Raw genomic sequence first — 24,900 nt, 5'->3', positions numbered from 1 at the left:
TGAAACTATTCATCCTGGAAAGGTAGAGAAAAATAAAGGTGTTGTGAATAAAGTAAATGAAGAAGAAAAAAGGGTAACTAAGGAAAAGGATTCTAAACATTTTCGAGCTGAAGAAACGCAAGTTCAACGAGCTCAAAGAAATCAAAAGGGAGAAAATAAGGAATCACCAGTCGAAGATATATATAAAAACTTGAATAAATACGCTAGCCATTGGATTATAATTGGATTAAAAATACTTTATTGGTTACTACATCTAATATTTGACGTAGGTAACATAGTAGGTAGTGTCGATCTTATAATTGCCCCAAGAAAATATAAATGGTATCAAACTATACTATATACAAAATATTTTTGGGTTAATATGGCTGCGGCACTTTCAAAAATTTGTATTTTGAATGCTATTAGCAAGCAATTGGATAATTGGATCGATGTCAGTAAACTTGCGTCTTGGCGCAAAATAAAAACTAAAATGAAGGAAAGGAACGAAATTCTCCCCGCACAAATTAGTTTTGGACATCTAGCCAGAGAACCTGTCGGTGAAGTAACAATCGAAGAGAACATGGAACCAACATGCGCAGAATATCTCGAAGATCTGTTCAATAAAATTAACACTGTACAACGAATGGCAAGAGAAAATTTGATAAAATTCAAACTAAGACCAAAAGAATATTACGATCGACGAATCAACCCTCAAGATTTTAAAATAGGAGATTCGATATATCTACTAAAAGAACCCAGTAAAGGAAAATTCTCCGATCAATATACTGGACCACACAAAGTGCTAGAAATCTTGCAGAACCAAAACGTCAAGATTGAAGTAAAAGGGATTCCGCGAACGGTGCATTTAAACAAGTTGAAACTGGCGCATAATCGAAATAAGCAATGAATAAAGCGATTTCATTGGACAACGTAGTGCGGTAGTATATGTTATAGTGCTGTTCGTCGAATAATGCAGATATCGAACACCTAAAAGGAAAAAGGAAAATTATTATACGTGTTTCAATTATTGCTTAAATATAAAACGTGTTAACTCAATGAACAATTAACTAGCGAAAGTGAAAGTTACCTTGTGAACAAGTGATCAGCACACAAGAAAGTGTACGTGCAGGTATAAGTTATGGATTGTTGTTCGTGGAACGCAATGTATGACAGCTACCTGAAATAAGTGAATAAATTAGTTTCAATTGTCTCAGTGCAAAATACAAGGTTACTAAATGTTATAACTATATTATGGATAAATCAAAAGGAGGTGTGACACCGTTCGTCGAACAATACAGATAGCGAAAACCTAAAAAGAAAAAAGGAAAATTATTATGTGTACTCCAATTATTGTTTGAATATACAACGTGTCGATTCAGTAAATAATTAAAAGAGGGAAAGAGAAAGTTACCTTGTAAACAAGTAATCATTATACAAGAAGGTCTACGTGCAAAATAGGTTATGGCTCCCAGCTTGCGGAACACCATGCACCAGCTGAAAATAAACGAACGAATTAACTCCAATTGCCGTAATGCAAAGACCAGCATCGCTAAATGTTATAACGGTGCTGTGGAGGCGTGGCACTGTTCGTCGAATGACACAGATAGCGGAAACTTGGAAAAAGAAAAGAAGTTTATTACGAGTGCTCCAATTACTGTTTGAATGTAAAACGTGTTAGTTCAACGAATAACGAAAACAGTGAAAATGCAACTTACCTCGTGAACAATCAATCACCATACAAGGAAGTGTACATGCATGGATTTCGCAGATTAACAAGAAGAAATAAAATAGCTGATAAATATAGAAAGTGGTTAGAAAATAATTAACATAGATTAATTGAGAGTTAGTAATAAATATAACCGGAGTAAAAGGATATTTTATTATGTATTAATCTACGTAGTATTGTTATATTATTATATCTAACATGTAGAAGTGGATTTTGTAATGCACAATAGCGGTCGCACACACAATGCACTATACACATATTAAATTAAATGAATTAAACAGTACCTTTATAGCCACAGATATAAGACGATTGAAGGCAACCGTAGTAAGTATCCAAGGCATATCGAAGAATTGGACGACGTTGTGGGAATGATTCAGGTAAGTGACGCAGCATCAAATAAGTAGAATCTAAAGAATTACAGACAATGTTAATCTAACAAATAAATTTTAATCACTAATAAGGAACTGTTCCATTACATAAAATAATAACAAATAGCAAGTACATGCAATAATAAATTAATAGGGAAAATAAGGAAAGGTCAATAAACACATAAATGGGTTAGAAATTAACCAAGATGGACTAACTGAATATTGGCGACAAGACATGATTGAACTCAGTGCAAAGGAATAAAGTTATGCCACACGAAATAACTGGTAACGCAATACACAAAACAATATTACAGAACACTACCAAATAAAATTATAGTGATTAACAATTAATTAGTTATTTCAACAACACGTCACTGTTGACATTAAACCAACGCCATACCAAAGAGACACGCGAGCGACCATGTTGAAAAATTTGTCGCGCGCAGATACAAATAACAGCTAATGCAATATAATACGGCATCATAATAGCAATGTTAGGTACTAATAAAAAAAAAAGAAAAAAAAACACAAGAAAAAGGGAGAGAGTTAAGGAATAAATAACAACTAACATAATTATAACATATTATATATATTATACTATATACAAAGATACGGTATTCATACAAGGGAACAGATCCAAAAGAAAATTATATAAATGATATATATATATATATATATATATATATATATATATATATATACTATTTTTATATGTGTGTACAGAACTGATGGCGAACTCATCAACCATTCTCTGAACGACGGACGGAAGAACACGAATAGCAATCCGCACAGAGGAACTGTAAAGTATTGGTACGCCACCCACGAAACCAAGTACTGATGCTATCCACCTGTAAACAAACAACATTCATAACTATGCATATAATTTTCACTTATGTTCACCAATATATATATACACGTATGTTGTAAAATAGGCGATATTTATGACATTCACTTTCATTGATAATGCAAGTGACTCATAAAATTGAGTCGTCGTATTTACCATTGCACGCACATATATATATACTCGAAGACAAGGTACACTTGTAATACTTATTCCTATCGATAATATATATTTATATATTTATAACAATAAAACAAATCTCATTCATACTACTTACCAGTACGTATGCATATATCTATATAATTATAACTCAAGTAGCATTCATGATATTTATTTTTACCGATAACACGTACATAAAACCTAAAATAAAACAAGGTTTTAACAATAAAAAAAAAATAATAATAATACATATAAATATAAAAATTTTCTTTCTATATATATATATGTCGGGTTTACATTAGAATTAGGGTTAGGGGCGTGAAACAAATCTTCCTTTGGGTTACACGTTGTCGTTATGCAATAGAGAAGACATTGACTAGTGCAAATACGATTATTATAGAACCGGACAAGTAACCGTGGTAGTTAGGTACTCGAGAAACTAATGACAATGATCCTAGGTTCAATAACGAATCCGCGGTCGACGGGATGATAGATGAACGTACTCACAAAATCTAAGTCGGACGCGTAATATTCACTGGTCGTAAAGAGTTACTCCTTTCATCAATGAGATCGCGAGCGAGAATGCCTTTCCCGTCCCGATGATGCCACAGAGGAAAACTATAATGGGGTGTGTCTAAGGATACGAGATCATCGGATTCGTCGAGAAAAGCCTTCGTTCAGAAAGTAAGGGAAATTGACGTTGCTGCTAATTGGTCAATCTCCATATCGGTGGTTAGAAAAAGATGCTAGCCGCCCTCGAGGGAAAGTTGCTAGTGGGAGACGCCGCTCGTTGAAAAATATGTCTCCCCTATCGTCCCGTAGTTGGGACAAAGACTGTTTGTCTGTTTGAAGGACTTTAGTTAACTAAACCTTAAGATTTATAACGGGCCCTCGAGCTAGCCGAACATGTACTGCGGAGACGCATCGACATCTGGCAATCATCTTACTCGAAGAATAGGGTCTGCGTGTGGCGAGCCACGGGACAGAAACCGTTGGAATGTTTACTGTCGCGTGTCGCCACGAATATTTCTTTTAAGGAGAGCTATAGAATTACTCCATACCTTTGTTAGACAAAGCGTTCATCCCGTGACCGCGGCTACGTTCGGCGACTGACTGTCGCCTCGAGCCCAAGCTTATTATCACGACTCTCGAACAATTACAATCGGGTTGAATAACTACAATTGTTCAATTACAGCTATAGTAGACTCTAGGTTACAATGTTGCCGGATTATCCAAAATTCCAAAGGCTCCGGTGTTCTTTCATCTCCGACATATACATATATTAATGATGATAAAAGGTTATTCTTATTTCTGATAAACTCGAAAGCGAAACGACAAACGACAACATTATACCATGATACACCACACAGAAGAAACTAATAGAGAACACTTTAAGCTTGGCAAACTTACCGCCCGATGAATTTGCATACACCACAACCAAAAACACATGGCTTTGATCGTAGGAGAAGCGGTCCATATAGTCAAATGCATTCCAGTACAAGTAAAGGAACTCCACCCGGACGTGCGCCAAACGTGGCGATACTCAGCACCATCGTCATTGGCCACGAGCAGAATATATACCCAAAAGACTTCGATGCACTACTGGACCACGTCATGTTCCCGGCAGAAAAATCTGCAATCTTGAACACATTGGCCAGAAGAGCAACGGGAAAAACAATCGTCCCTGGAACAGTAAACATCCTGGGAATGATGGACAAAAACACATTAACGACAATAGCGAAAAATGCCGTATCAGGTTTATGGACAGGTTTTATGGAATTTGGAACTGTCAGTGCAGCAATATCTGGAATACTCACAATATTTAAATTAATCAAGACAATAATAGATATAGCCGTACACGGATACCAGCTACGTGAAACTTACGGATGTGGAGCAATATACGGCCCAGTCACCCACCCGCTGCTATACCTCAAAAGAAGACGAAATATCGATGATCAAACAGTACAACCTCAAGGGATATCGATAGCACCGGTAGTCATTCAAGTACCAACGACACCTGCGTTCGCCTTTAGCAAACTCAGAGATACCATCAGTCAAATTTCCTATGGAAATTTGAACTCCAAGGGCGGGGGTGTCACGTCCCGCGCTCCGCACGCGACGTAACAAGAACAAGAAACCATTCTATACAAAACACGCGAGTAAGGATTTGAATGCACAAACGAACACGCGGCATCACGAAACGAAAGGAAGGATTAACAAACGAGGGCGATTAACAGATCCAACCAATAAATAAAATACATAATACAAACAATTCTAAATAAAACAGAAAATAAGAATAACTACAAAAGGGTGAAATAATTGAAACGCCAGGAATATATATATATATATAAATATATTTCAATCAATCAATTTGGAGAGTTACATATAAGTATAAAACATATATGCCGAACGTGTAATAACCTAGTGAATATTAGAGGCAGTGCATCCAACACTATGCAATAAATACAAAATTATCAAATTATAAAATATAAGTATACATGATGTCGAAAACTAATAGTTTAACGAATACATAAAACATACAATATCGTATTATTAGAGAAATGAAGGTTACGTTGTCAGAAATATATATATATGTGTGCGAATTCTATCAAACCGATAATCTAAGATACATACTTAAAACTAGCCTACATTCCGGTAAAGGATAAATAAATAATCGACACTTCATTTCGTATGAATACTACACCGCCAAGAAAATATGCATATGAATACGTATATATATATATATATGCATGTGTGCGCGTATGTTTTATATTATCGAATACTCTATAAAATAAACTACTCAAAACAATAAATAACGCAATCGAAGAATTACAAACACACAACATAAAATATATATATATGCGTATATTCACACGAACAATACTTTAAAGCAGTATTAATAAGTAAATGTTTAATTGCGGTAGAATAAGGAAAACGAGCGGCAGACAATTACTTCGATATTAAACAAAATTTAAAGACCCGTTACTATAACTTTGCTGATGACATTTATGAGCAGCCATGTTAGATTTACACGCGTCACGGCGACAGGAATATTAAGGATTAATGGAAGTCAGGCGCGAGAAATAAATCATGAAAACATATTGTTAACACTTTTCTTTAATAAAATATGTGCGCAGCTACAAATGTAAAAATATATATATATATATATATGTCGGATCACGATTCGAATTTTGGGCGCGCGACGACTCTTCATGTGGACTAGCCATCGTTTCACAAAGCCGAGATTTTATTTACACGTATATACAGGTCTATCACTAAGCTTAACAAATAATAAGTACAACTAATAATAAGTCTAACAAACACTAAGCCTAATGAATAATACGATCTACGAATAATTAAATTAAATAATACTATTAGCAATATTTGAGTTCAAACGAATCCACGGTCACCGGGATAACTCCTTACTAAGCGAAACTAACTTAGACGCAAATGCGATCGTCGAAAATGCTCGATGTATCACTCTCCAAGGCAATCGCAAGAATGCCAGCCTCGTGGAGATTTTTCTCCCTGTACGATTGCATTTTGTTTTCTATACCCGTTTGGAAGCATCGAGAAGGTTCCAAACGCCGTTGCTAGGCACACTCGTTGGAAGCATCGAGAAAGTTCCAAACGCCGTTGCTAGGCAGTTTCTGCCTGGAGTTTTGATTACTAATACAATGTATGTCCCATTGCATCGGCACCTCCGAGGCAACATCACACGTGGCTCGGCCCGCTCTCGAGGCCGCATGCCGCCACAACCACATTTCTCGGAAAACACATACAACCACTCCAGACCTCCGTTAGATAAAACATCCATCCCGTGACCGTGGCTACGTTCAGCGACCGATTGTCACCTCGAACCCAATCTCGCTTATTACAAATCTTAAGCAATTACAACTATAATAAAATCTAGGCTAAGGTACTAGAGGATGTTCCCAAAATTTCCAAAGAAGGGCTTCGGCTTTCCTTTCATCTCCGACATATATAATCAATTAAAAAGGAGGAAATATAGAATTAAAATACATATATTTAACAAACATAAAATAGATATCATATTTAAAATATATATATATATATATTTATCATACATAAAAACAAAAGCCGTTTAAAAGAAAAATAATAATAAGGAACTTCCGATGGAAATGCCTCCGCAAACATTGTTCGAACGTCGATCACCGAAACCTAGGGAAACAACAAGAAAGGGGAAACATCAAAATCGCAAAAACAATCATTAAAGTACCCCCAGCGAACCACCACCCCGTGGGGGATGGCATTATAAATAAGCAAGCAACGTAGAGCAGAAAAGACTCGATAACTATCATTTAGCGATTAACATTATTATTCTGGTGAACATTGTTACGCTCAATTATCATTTATTATTCCGGTGAATATTCTTATTACGTTGCTCACTCATTTAACATTATCGTTATTATACTCACCAACTATCGATCATCATTAACACCCTGGTGAATATTCTTATTACATTATTCTTTGTTCATTGTTATTGCGATCTTCGTTATTACGGTTTATAATTATTTTGTTCACTTTTGTTAATTATTTCGTTATTACGTTCGTTATTGCGCTCAACTTTAGAAATTTTGTATAGTATTTTGCGCTTCGGAGTCTATAGTTTTCCGTCAAGAAAGGAGAGCCGCGACTAAGTAAAAAGAAAATTTTATCTTTGAACGCGCATTGTAATTACGGTATTAATCCAGTCAGTAAATTGTTCTGTCCGTATCGAAATAGAAAAATAAAGTAAACGTTGATAGTAAATTGTATTCGAGTTCAAGTAATAAACCCAGTAAAAACTTCGACGACCAACGGAACAGCTGAGGTAAATGGCGCCAGACTCCTCAAGGTAAGAGAATTAATTCTGAGAATTTCCTTCTTCTCTGATAATTTCGTTGCCCTCGAGAATCGAATTAGAACTTCCTATCATCGATCCCGTTTTATTTTCGCGAACGGTTTCGAAGATAGAATCATCGTTTAACCTTTAAATAAAAAGGAGTTGTCCGCTGTGTCGGCTTGTGCGAACGGTGTTTTCAGCTACTGAACCACCCACTGATCTTCGCATTCCTCCTCCCATTGTTGGCAGAATATTGCCCGTCTTTGGACAAGGCTTGCGAAATCACACAAATCCCGCACAGAGAGGACTATTAAATACATCGTCGGGGTCAATCGAAAATTAAGAGAGATACCGGCATTGCTAATAACCGATATTCTTGCCACCGTCGCATGCGATCGTAAGAGAGAAATAGGAGAACAATTTCCCTTCGGAAATTTAACCAAAGGATCGTTCGCTGTGTTGGCTTGTGCAAACGGTGTTTTCGATTATCAAAACACCCGTCGATCTTCGCATTCCTCCTCCCACTGTTGGTAAAATACTACCCGTCTTTGGGCAAGACTTGCGAAATCACACGAGTCCCACACAGAGAGGATCGTTAGAATCATCCTCGATTATTAAACTCTAAAGGCAAGAAGATCGTGGTAACAAAATCCATCGTAGGAAATGAATTGAGTTTCGGTTCTAACGGCAACCTGTTACAGTGAAACTAAAAGAGAAGAAGAAGTCGAACGTAAAAATAAATTTATATATATATATATATATATATATATAAACGACGAAAAATCTCACATTCCTATCCGATCCAGTAACGCTAAAAATACATATATCCGGTTAATAAAATATATATATAAAGGTAATAATCTAGGCGATTCCACATTCAAATAAAATCCGTTCAACGAGGACAAATAATTATTAATCCCAGCTTAAATCCTCTCCCGTGCCAGTATTCCTGCACATCGCAGGTTAGCCGAAAAGTGAAATTCGTTTACCAGTTGCATTAAGCATCAGTTAACGCTACCTATTAAACGGAAATTAATAGAAATAAAATATTTTGAAATAGTCCTTAGACTATTTCTGGTGGCAGCAACTACCGTAATTAATTAGAAATCTAAACTAGTATTACATACATAATAATATCATTTCAAATTAATTTCCTTCAGACTAAATTCAAACTCAACAACAAAAAAAAATTTTCAGTAAACTCTAAATTTAAAATTTGATCGATGTCGATAAACTAATACGTAACATTTAATATATATATATAGTAAATATTTTGGTAAGAGCGGTGGGATACGCTTCACGGAGGATTAAAGTTGGTTTAAACGGTTCGATACGCTCCACAGAGGACTAAGGTTGTCACGTTTGTCAATAAAATATATACTTGAGAAACAATGGCGACTAAATTAAAATCGTTGGACAAAGACATGATCTTGATGTTATCGGAAAAACTTAAAGCATGGGATGCGAATTTTCGCGACATGAGTACAACAATGAATAAATTACAAGACGATGTGCGTTCACTGAAAATAAAAAAGGAAATCAAGACACCCGTATCATCGCCGATAATTTCACAAGCGACAATACCGATAGAAGTTAATCCCCAATCAATTAAGTTAAAAGATGCAATAGAGACAGTACCAGTGTTCGACGGACATCGACCCTCGGTACTTCGATTTTTAAGAGCATGCGAGCGCGCGCGAAACATGGTTCCTAGGCATCAAGAATCTCAGTTAGTAAAATTATTAACAAATAAGCTTCGCGGGCACGCGTTTCTCGCCATAGAAGACACAGAAATAATAAGTTTAAACGATTTCGGGAATAAATTAAAAGATATGTTCGATCCGGGAAAAACGGTTAACGAATATAAAGGGCAATTAGCTACAATATTTCAACGACCGGGAGAAGATATTTTGGACTACATAGAGCGCGTCAAAGATCTCAGACTGGCAATAATGAACGGGGAAAGGTACGAGTACGGCACCGTATTTCAAGATAGGATAGATCGAGACACGAGGGAAGCTTTCGTTAAGGGACTCCCAAACGAGGTGTATTTACGAGTAAAAATAGCAGGATACCAATCCTTGGACGATGCGTACCGCCAAGCCGTGAAAGCAACGCGAGAATTAAAACAAGCGAACGATAGATTTCGATATCAACATCCGACACCTTCGAATAATTATAACCGAAACAACCGCCAGGACTGGAGATTTGTACCGTCGTCGCGGAAACACCTAAACAACCCGGGAATAAAAGAAAATGTCAGGAGAGAAACAAGAGCAATAACTTGGGAAGAAAAACGCACAAATAAATACCTCGATAGAGATCTAAATCAAAAGAGAGATGTTGATCATTTCAACCAACCAACTTTTCAAAGCAAACACCACTCCGTTGCTGTGATGAGGGATAATGTCACGTTAAATAATAAGAGGACGCACGGTGCCATAGATAGGATCATGGGTGAGAAATTTTCTGAATTAGCAAACAAGATAAATAATATTAGTGCCAAAGAACCTTCAGACGAAGCAGAAACTAGGAAATTGAACGACTAGACGACAGGCAACGCTTATCCACTGCCTAATATCACAGAGATATTGGACCCGCCGGGAAGTGCGAATTGCCTCTCCACGTTCGACTTGGCAAAGATACAAAAGCAAGACTCCACGAAATTCGTGAATGTTTCAACCATTATAGGAAAAGAGATAGCGAGTGTATCTCACTCAAAAACTTCTATAAAACCATCAGAAGGAAACTTTATCGAACTCAAAGCCAAATCATTAAATTGCAAGGTAGATCACACTATAGAAAATAAAAATATAGCTATCCCTAAATCCAAAACAGAATCTATAAGCAAAAAGGTTTGTAATAAAAATTCAAAGAATAATTCTAAATCTACCGAAAATATTCTTAAACGTTCCATACAAATAAATAATAATTTAATTAAAATAAGCACTTCCAGTGAAACTATTCATCCTGGAAAGGTAGAGAAAAATAAAGGTGTTGTGAATAAAGTAAATGAAGAAGAAAAAAGGGTAACTAAGGAAAAGGATTCTAAACATTTTCGAGCTGAAGAAACGCAAGTTCAACGAGCTCAAAGAAATCAAAAGGGAGAAAATAAGGAATCACCAGTCGAAGATATATATAAAAACTTGAATAAATACGCTAGCCATTGGATTATAATTGGATTAAAAATACTTTATTGGTTACTACATCTAATATTTGACGTAGGTAACATAGTAGGTAGTGTCGATCTTATAATTGCCCCAAGAAAATATAAATGGTATCAAACTATACTATATACAAAATATTTTTGGGTTAATATGGCTGCGGCACTTTCAAAAATTTGTATTTTGAATGCTATTAGCAAGCAATTGGATAATTGGATCGATGTCAGTAAACTTGCGTCTTGGCGCAAAATAAAAACTAAAATGAAGGAAAGGAACGAAATTCTCCCCGCACAAATTAGTTTTGGACATCTAGCCAGAGAACCTGTCGGTGAAGTAACAATCGAAGAGAACATGGAACCAACATGCGCAGAATATCTCGAAGATCTGTTCAATAAAATTAACACTGTACAACGAATGGCAAGAGAAAATTTGATAAAATTCAAACTAAGACCAAAAGAATATTACGATCGACGAATCAACCCTCAAGATTTTAAAATAGGAGATTCGATATATCTACTAAAAGAACCCAGTAAAGGAAAATTCTCCGATCAATATACTGGACCACACAAAGTGCTAGAAATCTTGCAGAACCAAAACGTCAAGATTGAAGTAAAAGGGATTCCGCGAACGGTGCATTTAAACAAGTTGAAACTGGCGCATAATCGAAATAAGCAATGAATAAAGCGATTTCATTGGACAACGTAGTGCGGTAGTATATGTTATAGTGCTGTTCGTCGAATAATGCAGATATCGAACACCTAAAAGGAAAAAGGAAAATTATTATACGTGTTTCAATTATTGCTTAAATATAAAACGTGTTAACTCAATGAACAATTAACTAGCGAAAGTGAAAGTTACCTTGTGAACAAGTGATCAGCACACAAGAAAGTGTACGTGCAGGTATAAGTTATGGATTGTTGTTCGTGGAACGCAATGTATGACAGCTACCTGAAATAAGTGAATAAATTAGTTTCAATTGTCTCAGTGCAAAATACAAGGTTACTAAATGTTATAACTATATTATGGATAAATCAAAAGGAGGTGTGACACCGTTCGTCGAACAATACAGATAGCGAAAACCTAAAAAGAAAAAAGGAAAATTATTATGTGTACTCCAATTATTGTTTGAATATACAACGTGTCGGATTCAGTAAATAATTAAAAGAGGGAAAGAGAAAGTTACCTTGTAAACAAGTAATCATTATACAAGAAGGTCTACGTGCAAAATAGGTTATGGCTCCCAGCTTGCGGAACACCATGCACCAGCTGAAAATAAACGAACGAATTAACTCCAATTGCCGTAATGCAAAGACCAGCATCGCTAAATGTTATAACGGTGCTGTGGAGGCGTGGCACTGTTCGTCGAATGACATAGATAGCGGAAACTTGGAAAAAGAAAAGAAGTTTATTACGAGTGCTCCAATTACTGTTTGAATGTAAAACGTGTTAGTTCAACGAATAACGAAAACAGTGAAAATGCAACTTACCTCGTGAACAATCAATCACCATACAAGGAAGTGTACATACATGGATTTCGCAGATTAACAAGAAGAAATAAAATAGCTGATAAATATAGAAAGTGGTTAGAAAATAATTAACATAGATTAATTGAGAGTTAGTAATAAATATAACCGGAGTAAAAGGATATTTTATTATGTATTAATCTACGTAGTATTGTTATATTATTATATCTAACATGTAGAAGTGGATTTTGTAATGCACAATAGCGGTCGCACACACAATGCACTATACACATATTAAATTAAATGAATTAAACAGTACCTTTATAGCCACAGATATAAGACGATTGAAGGCAACCGTAGTAAGTATCCAAGGCATATCGAAGAATTGGACGACGTTGTGGGAATGATCCAGGTAAGTGACGCAGCATCAAATAAGTAGAATCTAAAGAATTACAGACAATGTTAATCTAACAAATAAATTTTAATCACTAATAAGGAACTGTTCCATTACATAAAATAATAACAAATAGCAAGTACATGCAATAATAAATTAATAGGGAAAATAAGGAAAGGTCAATAAACACATAAATGGGTTAGAAATTAACCAAGATGGACTAACTGAATATTGGCGACAAGACATGATTGAACTCAGTGCAAAGGAATAAAGTTATGCCACACGAAATAACTGGTAACGCAATACACAAAACAATATTACAGAACACTACCAAATAAAATTATAGTGATTAACAATTAATTAGTTATTTCAACAACACGTCACTGTTGACATTAAACCAACGCCATACCAAAGAGACACGCGAGCGACCATGTTGAAAAATTTGTCGCGCGCAGATACAAATAACAGCTAATGCAATATAATACGGCATCATAATAGCAATGTTAGGTACTAATAAAAAAAAAGAAAAAAAAACACAAGAAAAAGGGAGAGAGTTAAGGAATAAATAACAACTAACATAATTATAACATATTATATATATTATACTATATACAAAGATACGGTATTCATACAAGGGAACAGATCCAAAAGAAAATTATATAAATGATATATATATATATATATATATATATATATATATATATTAACTATTTTTATATGTGTGTACAGAACTGATGGCGAACTCATCAACCATTCTCTGAACGACGGACGGAAGAACACGAATAGCAATCCGCACAGAGGAACTGTAAAGTATTGGTACGCCACCCACGAAACCAAGTACTGATGCTATCCACCTGTAAACAAACAACATTCATAACTATGCATATAATTTTCACTTATGTTCACCAATATATATATACACGTATGTTGTAAAATAGGCGATATTTATGACATTCACTTTCATTGATAATGCAAGTGACTCATAAAATTGAGTCGTCGTATTTACCATTGCACGCACATATATATATACTCGAAGACAAGGTACACTTGTAATACTTATTCCTATCGATAATATATATTTATATATTTATAACAATAAAACAAATCTCATTCATACTACTTACCAGTACGTATGCATATATCTATATAATTATAACTCAAGTAGCATTCATGATATTTATTTTTACCGATAACACGTACATAAAACCTAAAATAAAACAAGGTTTTAACAATAAAAAAAAAATAATAATAATACATATAAATATAAAAATTTTCTTTCTATATATATATATGTCGGGTTTACATTAGAATTAGGGTTAGGGGCGTGAAACAAATCTTCCTTTGGGTTACACGTTGTCGTTATGCAATAGAGAAGACATTGACTAGTGCAAATACGATTATTATAGAACCGGACAAGTAACCGTGGTAGTTAGGTACTCGAGAAACTAATGACAATGATCCTAGGTTCAATAACGAATCCGCGGTCGACGGGATGATAGATGAACGTACTCACAAAATCTAAGTCGGACGCGTAATATTCACTGGTCGTAAAGAGTTACTCCTTTCATCAATGAGATCGCGAGCGAGAATGCCTTTCCCGTCCCGATGATGCCACAGAGGAAAACTATAATGGGGTGTGTCTAAGGATACGAGATCATCGGATTCGTCGAGAAAAGCCTTCGTTCAGAAAGTAAGGGAAATTGACGTTGCTGCTAATTGGTCAATCTCCATATCGGTGGTTAGAAAAAGATGCTAGCCGCCCTCGAGGGAAAGTTGCTAGTGGGAGACGCCGCTCGTTGAAAAATATGTCTCCCCTATCGTCCCGTAGTTGGGACAAAGACTGTTTGTCTGTTTGAAGGACTTTAGTTAACTAAACCTTAAGATTTATAACGGGCCCTCGAGCTAGCCGAACATGTACTGCGGAGACGCATCGACATCTGGCAATCATCTTACTCGAAGAATAGGGTCTGCGTGTGGCGAGCCACGGGACAGAAACCGTTGGAATGTTTACTGTCGCGTGTCGCCACGAATATTTCTTTTAAGGAGAGCTATAGAATTACTCCATACCTTTGTTAGACAAAGCGTTCATCCCGTGACCGCGGCTACGTTCGGCGACTGACTGTCGCCTCGAGCCCAAGCTTATTATCACGACTCTCGAACAATTACAATCGGGTTGAATAACTACAATTGTTCAATTACAGCTATAGTAGACTCTAGGTTACAATGTTGCCGGATTATCCAAAATTCCAAAGGCTCCGGTGTTCTTTCATCTCCGACATATACATATATTAATGATGATAAAAGGTTATTCTTATTTCTGATAAACTCGAAAGCGAAACGACAAACGACAACATTATACCATGATACACCACACAGAAGAAACTAATAGAGAACACTTTAAGCTTGGCAAACTTACCGCCCGATGAATTTGCATACACCACAACCAAAAACACATGGCTTTGATCGTAGGAGAAGCGGTCCATATAGTCAAATGCATTCCAGTACAAGTAAAGGAACTCCACCCGGACGTGCGCCAAACGTGGCGATACTCAGCACCATCGTCATTGGCCACGAGCAGAATATATACCCAAAAGACTTCGATGCACTACTGGACCACGTCATGTTCCCGGCAGAAAAATCTGCAATCTTGAACACATTGGCCAGAAGAGCAACGGGAAAAACAATCGTCCCTGGAACAGTAAACATCCTGGGAATGATGGACAAAAACACATTAACGACAATAGCGAAAAATGCCGTATCAGGTTTATGGACAGGTTTTATGGAATTTGGAACTGTCAGTGCAGCAATATCTGGAATACTCACAATATTTAAATTAATCAAGACAATAATAGATATAGCCGTACACGGATACCAGCTACGTGAAACTTACGGATGTGGAGCAATATACGGCCCAGTCACCCACCCGCTGCTATACCTCAAAAGAAGACGAAATATCGATGATCAAACAGCACAACCTCAAGGGATATCGATAGCACCGGTAGTCATTCAAGTACCAACGACACCTGCGTTCGCCTTTAGCAAACTCAGAGATACCATCAGTCAAATTTCCTATGGAAATTTGAACTCCAAGGGCGGGGGTGTCACGTCCCGCGCTCCGCACGCGACGTAACAAGAACAAGAAACCATTCTATACAAAACACGCGAGTAAGGATTTGAATGCACAAACGAACACGCGGCATCACGAAACGAAAGGAAGGATTAACAAACGAAGGCGATTAACAGATCCAACCAATAAATAAAATACATAATACAAACAATTCTAAATAAAACAGAAAATAAGAATAACTACAAAAGGGTGAAATAATTGAAACGCCAGGAATATATATATATATATAAATATATTTCAATCAATCAATTTGGAGAGTTACATATAAGTATAAAACATATATGCCGAACGTGTAATAACCTAGTGAATATTAGAGGCAGTGCGTCCAACACTATGCAATAAATACAAAATTATCAAATTATAAAATATAAGTATACATGATGTCGAAAACTAATAGTTTAACGAATACATAAAACATACAATATCGTATTATTAGAGAAATGAAGGTTACGTTGTCAGAAATATATATATATGTGTGCGAATTCTATCAAACCGATAATCTAAGATACATACTTAAAACTAGCCTACATTCCGGTAAAGGATAAATAAATAATCGACACTTCATTTCGTATGAATACTACACCGCCAAGAAAATATGCATATGAATACGTATATATATATATATATGCATGTGTGCGCGTATGTTTTATATTATCGAATACTCTATAAAATAAACTACTCAAAACAATAAATAACGCAATCGAAGAATTACAAACACACAACATAAAATATATATATATGCGTATATTCACACGAACAATACTTTAAAGCAGTATTAATAAGTAAATGTTTAATTGCGGTAGAATAAGGAAAACGAGCGGCAGACAATTACTTCGATATTAAACAAAATTTAAAGACCCGTTACTATAACTTTGCTGATGACATTTATGAGCAGCCATGTTAGATTTACACGCGTCACGGCGACAGGAATATTAAGGATTAATGGAAGTCAGGCGCGAGAAATAAATCATGAAAACATATTGTTAACACTTTTCTTTAATAAAATATGTGCGCAGCTACAAATGTAAAAATATATATATATATATATATGTCGGATCACGATTCGAATTTTGGGCGCGCGACGACTCTTCATGTGGACTAGCCATCGTTTCACAAAGCCGAGATTTTATTTACACGTATATACAGGTCTATCACTAAGCTTAACAAATAATAAGTACAACTAATAATAAGTCTAACAAACACTAAGCCTAATGAATAATACGATCTACGAATAATTAAATTAAATAATACTATTAGCAATATTTGAGTTCAAACGAATCCACGGTCACCGGGATAACTCCTTACTAAGCGAAACTAACTTAGACGCAAATGCGATCGTCGAAAATGCTCGATGTATCACTCTCCAAGGCAATCGCAAGAATGCCAGCCTCGTGGAGATTTTTCTCCCTGTACGATTGCATTTTGTTTTCTATACCCGTTTGGAAGCATCGAGAAGGTTCCAAACGCCGTTGCTAGGCACACTCGTTGGAAGCATCGAGAAAGTTCCAAACGCCGTTGCTAGGCAGTTTCTGCCTGGAGTTTTGATTACTAATACAATGTATGTCCCATTGCATCGGCACCTCCGAGGCAACATCACACGTGGCTCGGCCCGCTCTCGAGGCCGCATGCCGCCACAACCACATTTCTCGGAAAACACATACAACCACTCCAGACCTCCGTTAGATAAAACATCCATCCCGTGACCGTGGCTACGTTCAGCGACCGATTGTCACCTCGAACCCAATCTCGCTTATTACAAATCTTAAGCAATTACAACTATAATAAAATCTAGGCTAAGGTACTAGAGGATGTTCCCAAAATTTCCAAAGAAGGGCTTCGGCTTTCCTTTCATCTCCGACATATATAATCAATTAAAAAGGAGGAAATATAGAATTAAAATACATATATTTAACAAACATAAAATAGATATCATATTTAAAATATATATATATATATATTTATCATACATAAAAACAAAAGCCGTTTAAAAGAAAAATAATAATAAGGAACTTCCGATGGAAATGCCTCCGCAAACATTGTTCGAACGTCGATCACCGAAACCTAGGGAAACAACAAGAAAGGGGAAACATCAAAATCGCAAAAACAATCATTAAAGTACCCCCAGCGAACCACCACCCCGTGGGGGATGGCATTATAAATAAGCAAGCAACGTAGAGCAGAAAAGACTCGATAACTATCATTTAGCGATTAACATTATTATTCTGGTGAACATTGTTACGCTCAATTATCATTTATTATTCCGGTGAATATTCTTATTACGTTGCTCACTCATTTAACATTATCGTTATTATACTCACCAACTATCGATCATCATTAACACCCTGGTGAATATTCTTATTACATTATTCTTTGTTCATTGTTATTGCGATCTTCGTTATTACGGTTTATAATTATTTTGTTCACTTTTGTTAATTATTTCGTTATTACGTTCGTTATTGCGCTCAACTTTAGAAATTTTGTATAGTATTTTGCGCTTCGGAGTCTATAGTTTTCCGTCAAGAAAGGAGAGCCGCGACTAAGTAAAAAGAAAATTTTATCTTTGAACGCGCATTGTAATTACGGTATTAATCCAGTCAGTAAATTGTTCTGTCCGTATCGAAATAGAAAAATAAAGTAAACGTTGATAGTAAATTGTATTCGAGTTCAAGTAATAAACCCAGTAAAAACTTCGACGACCAACGGAACAGCTGAGGTAAATGGCGCCAGACTCCTCAAGGTAAGAGAATTAATTCTGAGAATTTCCTTCTTCTCTGATAATTTCGTTGCCCTCGAGAATCGAATTAGAACTTCCTATCATCGATCCCGTTTTATTTTCGCGAACGGTTTCGAAGATAGAATCATCGTTTAACCTTTAAATAAAAAGGAGTTGTCCGCTGTGTCGGCTTGTGCGAACGGTGTTTTCAGCTACTGAACCACCCACTGATCTTCGCATTCCTCCTCCCATTGTTGGCAGAATATTGCCCGTCTTTGGACAAGGCTTGCGAAATCACACAAATCCCGCACAGAGAGGACTATTAAATACATCGTCGGGGTCAATCGAAAATTAAGAGAGATACCGGCATTGCTAATAACCGATATTCTTGCCACCGTCGCATGCGATCGTAAGAGAGAAATAGGAGAACAATTTCCCTTCGGAAATTTAACCAAAGGATCGTTCGCTGTGTTGGCTTGTGCAAACGGTGTTTTCGATTATCAAAACACCCGTCGATCTTCGCATTCCTCCTCCCACTGTTGGTAAAATACTACCCGTCTTTGGGCAAGACTTGCGAAATCACACGAGTCCCACACAGAGAGGATCGTTAGAATCATCCTCGATTATTAAACTCTAAAGGCAAGAAGATCGTGGTAACAAAATCCATCGTAGGAAATGAATTGAGTTTCGGTTCTAACGGCAACCTGTTACAGTGAAACTAAAAGAGAAGAAGAAGTCGAACGTAAAAATAAATTTATATATATATATATATATATATATATAAACGACGAAAAATCTCACATTCCTATCCGATCCAGTAACGCTAAAAATACATATATCCGGTTAATAAAATATATATATAAAGGTAATAATCTAGGCGATTCCACATTCAAATAAAATCCGTTCAACGAGGACAAATAATTATTAATCCCAGCTTAAATCCTCTCCCGTGCCAGTATTCCTGCACATCGCAGGTTAGCCGAAAAGTGAAATTCGTTTACCAGTTGCATTAAGCATCAGTTAACGCTACCTATTAAACGGAAATTAATAGAAATAAAATATTTTGAAATAGTCCTTAGACTATTTCTGGTGGCAGCAACTACCGTAATTAATTAGAAATCTAAACTAGTATTACATACATAATAATATCATTTCAAATTAATTTCCTTCAGACTAAATTCAAACTCAACAACAAAAAAAAATTTTCAGTAAACTCTAAATTTAAAATTTGATCGATGTCGATAAACTAATACGTAACATTTAATATATATATATAGTAAATATTTTGGTAAGAGCGGTGGGATACGCTTCACGGAGGATTAAAGTTGGTTTAAACGGTTCGATACGCTCCACAGAGGACTAAGGTTGTCACGTTTGTCAATAAAATATATACTTGAGAAACAATGGCGACTAAATTAAAATCGTTGGACAAAGACATGATCTTGATGTTATCGGAAAAACTTAAAGCATGGGATGCGAATTTTCGCGACATGAGTACAACAATGAATAAATTACAAGACGATGTGCGTTCACTGAAAATAAAAAAGGAAATCAAGACACCCGTATCATCGCCGATAATTTCACAAGCGACAATACCGATAGAAGTTAATCCCCAATCAATTAAGTTAAAAGATGCAATAGAGACAGTACCAGTGTTCGACGGACATCGACCCTCGGTACTTCGATTTTTAAGAGCATGCGAGCGCGCGCGAAACATGGTTCCTAGGCATCAAGAATCTCAGTTAGTAAAATTATTAACAAATAAGCTTCGCGGGCACGCGTTTCTCGCCATAGAAGACACAGAAATAATAAGTTTAAACGATTTCGGGAATAAATTAAAAGATATGTTCGATCCGGGAAAAACGGTTAACGAATATAAAGGGCAATTAGCTACAATATTTCAACGACCGGGAGAAGATATTTTGGACTACATAGAGCGCGTCAAAGATCTCAGACTGGCAATAATGAACGGGGAAAGGTACGAGTACGGCACCGTATTTCAAGATAGGATAGATCGAGACACGAGGGAAGCTTTCGTTAAGGGACTCCCAAACGAGGTGTATTTACGAGTAAAAATAGCAGGATACCAATCCTTGGACGATGCGTACCGCCAAGCCGTGAAAGCAACGCGAGAATTAAAACAAGCGAACGATAGATTTCGATATCAACATCCGACACCTTCGAATAATTATAACCGAAACAACCGCCAGGACTGGAGATTTGTACCGTCGTCGCGGAAACACCTAAACAACCCGGGAATAAAAGAAAATGTCAGGAGAGAAACAAGAGCAATAACTTGGGAAGAAAAACGCACAAATAAATACCTCGATAGAGATCTAAATCAAAAGAGAGATGTTGATCATTTCAACCAACCAACTTTTCAAAGCAAACACCACTCCGTTGCTGTGATGAGGGATAATGTCACGTTAAATAATAAGAGGACGCACGGTGCCATAGATAGGATCATGGGTGAGAAATTTTCTGAATTAGCAAACAAGATAAATAATATTAGTGCCAAAGAACCTTCAGACGAAGCAGAAACTAGGAAATTGAACGACTAGACGACAGGCAACGCTTATCCACTGCCTAATATCACAGAGATATTGGACCCGCCGGGAAGTGCGAATTGCCTCTCCACGTTCGACTTGGCAAAGATACAAAAGCAAGACTCCACGAAATTCGTGAATGTTTCAACCATTATAGGAAAAGAGATAGCGAGTGTATCTCACTCAAAAACTTCTATAAAACCATCAGAAGGAAACTTTATCGAACTCAAAGCCAAATCATTAAATTGCAAGGTAGATCACACTATAGAAAATAAAAATATAGCTATCCCTAAATCCAAAACAGAATCTATAAGCAAAAAGGTTTGTAATAAAAATTCAAAGAATAATTCTAAATCTACCGAAAATATTCTTAAACGTTCCATACAAATAAATAATAATTTAATTAAAATAAGCACTTCCAGTGAAACTATTCATCCTGGAAAGGTAGAGAAAAATAAAGGTGTTGTGAATAAAGTAAATGAAGAAGAAAAAAGGGTAACTAAGGAAAAGGATTCTAAACATTTTCGAGCTGAAGAAACGCAAGTTCAACGAGCTCAAAGAAATCAAAAGGGAGAAAATAAGGAATCACCAGTCGAAGATATATATAAAAACTTGAATAAATACGCTAGCCATTGGATTATAATTGGATTAAAAATACTTTATTGGTTACTACATCTAATATTTGACGTAGGTAACATAGTAGGTAGTGTCGATCTTATAATTGCCCCAAGAAAATATAAATGGTATCAAACTATACTATATACAAAATATTTTTGGGTTAATATGGCTGCGGCACTTTCAAAAATTTGTATTTTGAATGCTATTAGCAAGCAATTGGATAATTGGATCGATGTCAGTAAACTTGCGTCTTGGCGCAAAATAAAAACTAAAATGAAGGAAAGGAACGAAATTCTCCCCGCACAAATTAGTTTTGGACATCTAGCCAGAGAACCTGTCGGTGAAGTAACAATCGAAGAGAACATGGAACCAACATGCGCAGAATATCTCGAAGATCTGTTCAATAAAATTAACACTGTACAACGAATGGCAAGAGAAAATTTGATAAAATTCAAACTAAGACCAAAAGAATATTACGATCGACGAATCAACCCTCAAGATTTTAAAATAGGAGATTCGATATATCTACTAAAAGAACCCAGTAAAGGAAAATTCTCCGATCAATATACTGGACCACACAAAGTGCTAGAAATCTTGCAGAACCAAAACGTCAAGATTGAAGTAAAAGGGATTCCGCGAACGGTGCATTTAAACAAGTTGAAACTGGCGCATAATCGAAATAAGCAATGAATAAAGCGATTTCATTGGACAACGTAGTGCGGTAGTATATGTTATAGTGCTGTTCGTCGAATAATGCAGATATCGAACACCTAAAAGGAAAAAGGAAAATTATTATACGTGTTTCAATTATTGCTTAAATATAAAACGTGTTAACTCAATGAACAATTAACTAGCGAAAGTGAAAGTTACCTTGTGAACAAGTGATCAGCACACAAGAAAGTGTACGTGCAGGTATAAGTTATGGATTGTTGTTCGTGGAACGCAATGTATGACAGCTACCTGAAATAAGTGAATAAATTAGTTTCAATTGTCTCAGTGCAAAATACAAGGTTACTAAATGTTATAACTATATTATGGATAAATCAAAAGGAGGTGTGACACCGTTCGTCGAACAATACAGATAGCGAAAACCTAAAAAGAAAAAAGGAAAATTATTATGTGTACTCCAATTATTGTTTGAATATACAACGTGTCGATTCAGTAAATAATTAAAAGAGGGAAAGAGAAAGTTACCTTGTAAACAAGTAATCATTATACAAGAAGGTCTACGTGCAAAATAGGTTATGGCTCCCAGCTTGCGGAACACCATGCACCAGCTGAAAATAAACGAACGAATTAACTCCAATTGCCGTAATGCAAAGACCAGCATCGCTAAATGTTATAACGGTGCTGTGGAGGCGTGGCACTGTTCGTCGAATGACACAGATAGCGGAAACTTGGAAAAAGAAAAGAAGTTTATTACGAGTGCTCCAATTACTGTTTGAATGTAAAACGTGTTAGTTCAACGAATAACGAAAACAGTGAAAATGCAACTTACCTCGTGAACAATCAATCACCATACAAGGAAGTGTACATGCATGGATTTCGCAGATTAACAAGAAGAAATAAAATAGCTGATAAATATAGAAAGTGGTTAGAAAATAATTAACATAGATTAATTGAGAGTTAGTAATAAATATAACCGGAGTAAAAGGATATTTTATTATGTATTAATCTACGTAGTATTGTTATATTATTATATCTAACATGTAGAAGTGGATTTTGTAATGCACAATAGCGGTCGCACACACAATGCACTATACACATATTAAATTAAATGAATTAAACAGTACCTTTATAGCCACAGATATAAGACGATTGAAGGCAACCGTAGTAAGTATCCAAGGCATATCGAAGAATTGGACGACGTTGTGGGAATGATTCAGGTAAGTGACGCAGCATCAAATAAGTAGAATCTAAAGAATTACAGACAATGTTAATCTAACAAATAAATTTTAATCACTAATAAGGAACTGTTCCATTACATAAAATAATAACAAATAGCAAGTACATGCAATAATAAATTAATAGGGAAAATAAGGAAAGGTCAATAAACACATAAATGGGTTAGAAATTAACCAAGATGGACTAACTGAATATTGGCGACAAGACATGATTGAACTCAGTGCAAAGGAATAAAGTTATGCCACACGAAATAACTGGTAACGCAATACACAAAACAATATTACAGAACACTACCAAATAAAATTATAGTGATTAACAATTAATTAGTTATTTCAACAACACGTCACTGTTGACATTAAACCAACGCCATACCAAAGAGACACGCGAGCGACCATGTTGAAAAATTTGTCGCGCGCAGATACAAATAACAGCTAATGCAATATAATACGGCATCATAATAGCAATGTTAGGTACTAATAAAAAAAAAAGAAAAAAAAACACAAGAAAAAGGGAGAGAGTTAAGGAATAAATAACAACTAACATAATTATAACATATTATATATATTATACTATATACAAAGATACGGTATTCATACAAGGGAACAGATCCAAAAGAAAATTATATAAATGTATATATATATATATATATATATATATATATATATATATATATATATATATATATATATATACTATTTTTATATGTGTGTACAGAACTGATGGCGAACTCATCAACCATTCTCTGAACGACGGACGGAAGAACACGAATAGCAATCCGCACAGAGGAACTGTAAAGTATTGGTACGCCACCCACGAAACCAAGTACTGATGCTATCCACCTGTAAACAAACAACATTCATAACTATGCATATAATTTTCACTTATGTTCACCAATATATATATACACGTATGTTGTAAAATAGGCGATATTTATGACATTCACTTTCATTGATAATGCAAGTGACTCATAAAATTGAGTCGTCGTATTTACCATTGCACGCACATATATATATACTCGAAGACAAGGTACACTTGTAATACTTATTCCTAT

At 35.7% G+C, this 24,900-nt stretch overlaps 1 protein-coding gene across 5 annotated transcripts; it reads right to left on the bottom strand.

Moving 5' to 3' along the window:
- Positions 1-215: 215 nt before the first annotated feature.
- On the bottom strand, positions 216-24,279 carry LOC143303727 (uncharacterized). Of its 5 annotated transcripts, none has more exons than XR_013060321.1 (7): positions 24,038-24,279; positions 23,738-23,860; positions 12,866-12,988; positions 1,990-2,112; positions 1,391-1,473; positions 1,067-1,156; positions 216-966 (listed from the first exon to the last, which is right to left on the bottom strand). XR_013060321.1 is itself a non-coding variant. In XM_076625380.1 (6 exons), the coding sequence occupies exons 2-5, from the start codon at positions 23,844-23,846 to the stop codon at positions 1,116-1,118; spliced, it is 396 nt and encodes a 131-aa protein (XP_076481495.1). In that variant the 5' UTR covers positions 23,847-23,860; positions 24,038-24,275; the 3' UTR covers positions 216-966; positions 1,067-1,115. The 5 variants fall into 5 exon arrangements, 2 of the variants coding, with proteins under 2 accessions (XP_076481495.1, XP_076481496.1); XR_013060320.1 differs by having other exon boundaries at positions 1,067-1,288; positions 24,038-24,274; XR_013060319.1 differs by having other exon boundaries at positions 1,067-1,473; positions 24,038-24,271.
- Between the last annotated feature and the right edge of the window lie 621 nt (positions 24,280-24,900).

Source organism: Bombus vancouverensis, chromosome 16 (genome assembly GCF_051014615.1).
Source record: "Bombus vancouverensis nearcticus chromosome 16, iyBomVanc1_principal, whole genome shotgun sequence".
NCBI classification, from domain to species: domain Eukaryota; kingdom Metazoa; phylum Arthropoda; class Insecta; order Hymenoptera; family Apidae; genus Bombus; species Bombus vancouverensis.
The sequence above is the reverse complement of the archived record's forward strand: the minus strand, read 5'-3'. Positions and strand labels throughout refer to the sequence as shown.